At 49.4% G+C, this 3,000-nt stretch overlaps 1 protein-coding gene across 1 annotated transcript; it reads right to left on the bottom strand.

Moving 5' to 3' along the window:
* Nucleotides 1-787: 787 nt before the first annotated feature.
* On the bottom strand, nucleotides 788-2,927 carry LOC133120463 (E3 ubiquitin-protein ligase RNF31-like; the record flags this gene model as incomplete). The annotated part of the gene is made up of 4 exons (XM_061230306.1): nucleotides 788-1,075; nucleotides 1,170-1,397; nucleotides 1,512-1,660; nucleotides 2,836-2,927. Coding segments are annotated over 4 exons (757 nt in total), but the record flags the coding sequence as incomplete, so codon positions are not given.
* Nucleotides 2,928-3,000: the final 73 nt, after the last annotated feature.

Raw genomic sequence — 3,000 nt, forward strand, 5'->3', positions numbered from 1 at the left:
GGATAATTGATTTGTAATGTCTATGCAGTCATGACACCAATTCCTTTCTATAGGGCACTACCGCATACATATGTATATTGTGGGTTTTACATTTGTCTGGGAAATTACCATGCCAGTTATATATGTTGTCACATTCCCTATACAACCAACACACGTCCAGTAAGTTCCCCAACAGACTACAATCTGATTACAACTTGCAGAAACCGTACTCCCATCTACTTTCATTGCAGCATGTGCATCTTGTAATTTCCTCCACTGTCTTTGGCAGCAACACAAACAAACTGAATGAGGTGGTTACAGAGTGTCAGCCATAACTGAGAGACAGGGGCACCACATGCAGAGATGGTGCGTTTTCTAAAGATAGTCAAAAGTCAAAAGATAGGGTAGGCCACACTCAAATTCATTAGGCTTTTATAGTCTCTCACTCATCGTAACCAAACTCTATTAAGGGGCTTGTCTCCCATTCATTACCCAACTGTACCAAGAGACCGGGCCCGTCTCTCAGACATAACCCGACTGCACCGAAAGACAGGAGAGTCTCTCACGCACAACTCAAACAAACACCCGGAATTCGGAATTCTTCCGTGAGGCACTGCGTTCTTTCTAAAATCCAAAAGCCAAATAAGCGGGTAACGTCTGTGGAACGTATGCACAATGCCACAGCGCACACAACAACGTGGAATGTGTCTGAAGAACACGACGGGAGGCCCGAGGTCTGGGCTGAGCTTTGCACCGATTAGTCGAGAAGCCTCCCAGTTTCATTGGCTATTCCTGGCCACACTCTCACCTTGGCATGTCTGTTCCTCAGCAGGATCCAAACTGCTTTCTCCTTGTCACCTCCTGCTGCCACCCAGGACTGCTTGGCTTCAGCCCTGGACAGATGCACATCCCTGCCCTGGTCAGCTGGGTCCTGTAGTTCACCCTGTGGCTGAACGGAGGCCGCCATGGCACATATTTCATCCAGGAGGTGGGGCAGCTCAGAGTCTAGCCAATCGCAGGGGCTCACGTCGCTGCCACGGGAGACGCATAAGGCAGCATACACCTCCTCGGGGCTCACTCCCTTCTGCTCGCCGTCCTGGCGGACAAAAAAGGGATGTAAAAATCCACGGTGTCGACGGCCGACGCACATCTGAAATGACACTTTATCGCCGATTCGGAGCGCCACCCACCCGAATGTGCTGGATAAGCTTCAAGCCCTCCTTCCTCATGGAATTCTGCCACGGGGCCACAGGTGCCACGGGGGCCACAGGGGTCACGGGGGTCACGGGGGTCACAGGTGCCACGGGGGGCACAGGTGCTGGCGGCTGGGGGTTGGCATCGCCTGAGCGGGGCAGAGTACACATCTCGCAAGCCGCGTCCCGCGCAGCGTTGATGAAGGTGCACTGCTGGCACCTCCACTGTCCGGGGAGAGGAGAGAAGAAGAGACGGATTGATGAGTCCCTCTCGTCGACCGTTCTGGTTGAAATGCCACACGAATTAAAGCAATCGCGGGAGGCTAACGGAGCACAGACCTGGTTCTCCGGGGTCCCGGGCACAGGCAGGGCAGGCGGCGTGGGCGCCTCATCTACAGGCTGGGGATGGGCCAGACGGGGACGCTCACACACTGAGCACAAAACGCTGCTCCCTGTGTTTATCACAGTACAGGTCTTACACCGCCATTCTGAGAGAGAGGGGGGGAGGGAGAGAGAAAGAGGCACAGAGAGAGGGGGGAGAGAGAGAGAGAGCAGCAGATTTGGTACTGGATACTTGCAAAAGTTCCCCGGGAGTTAATGACATGGCATTCAAATGTGAACCAATCAAGAGCATGTCCCTTTAGTGGGGCTTCCAATGAATAGCCACACAGATGTGTTGTGTCAGGCATCTAGCTCCCATGTTCATAAATGGCCTTCACATCAACAGGACATTTTGCTGTGAGTAAATATGTATCTTTGTCTTGTAGCTTAAAAATAAGTAACTAAGCGACTTAATGGCTTATATGGAAAATAACAAAAGCATGTCTTGTTAGCATCACATCACAGAATTTCCGGCAGCATCACATCACAGAAACTACTGTTGCAACGTTGACTAATTATTTGTTGCAAATGCTGATGCTTGAATGCTCTTAGATCTCAGAGCGCAGTGTTTGATGCGAAACAATGAAAAGATATCATTGGGCCAAGGCCCATATCAGATCAGTTCTGGGGCCTTTTACCGTATGTTTGATTTTTTTGATACTAATCAAAATTTTGAACAAAATATAAAAAAGCTGTTTCTGTTATTTCCATCTCAGAAACAAAGCCAAAATAAGATCTGCGCTGGCTTTTTAAGATTCTGAGAAAATTACTGATGCCTTTTTTTCATCATGACTGGATCTTTTGAATACTTGTGCAAGTCGTCAAGCTTTTGCCCAACTTCAAGTCAAGAACTCCACAGCTGGATTGCTGACTAGAATACATCTCAGGACACATACAACTCCAAATTTAGCGTCCCTAAATTAGCTGCCAACGCATGTTACAATTGATTTTAAGACTTGCAAAGCAAGCACTGCACAGTTTGGCTCCTGCTTACATGAATTACATTATTACATTACATTAATGGCATTTGGCAGACGCTCTTGGAGCAATGCAGGGTTAAGGGCCTTGCTCAAGGGCCCAACAGCTGTGCGGATCTTATTGTGGCTACACCGGGATTAGAACCACCGACGTTGTGTGTCCCAGTCATTTACCTCAACCGCTAAGCTACAGGCCGCCCCATTCACAACTAATAACGGAAATAGGAGTCAGTTGAGTTTTGTTTCCATTGTGGAAAAGCCACAAGGAGGACCAAACAAACACAGATATGCACCCGGGCACATACCTGCAATGGAGACAGGCTGCGGTGACACCTCCGGGCCAGAAGGGGCGCTGAACTTGCAGGGAATTTCCAAGGCGACACGCGGCTCAGGGATCCTGACAGGGCGATTAAGACAATGAGGTTCAGCATCACTCATAGATCCCTTTACCACAGCTGCCAGCACTCTCT

This window comes from Conger conger, unplaced genomic scaffold (genome assembly GCF_963514075.1).
Source record: "Conger conger unplaced genomic scaffold, fConCon1.1 SCAFFOLD_322, whole genome shotgun sequence".
NCBI classification, from domain to species: domain Eukaryota; kingdom Metazoa; phylum Chordata; class Actinopteri; order Anguilliformes; family Congridae; genus Conger; species Conger conger.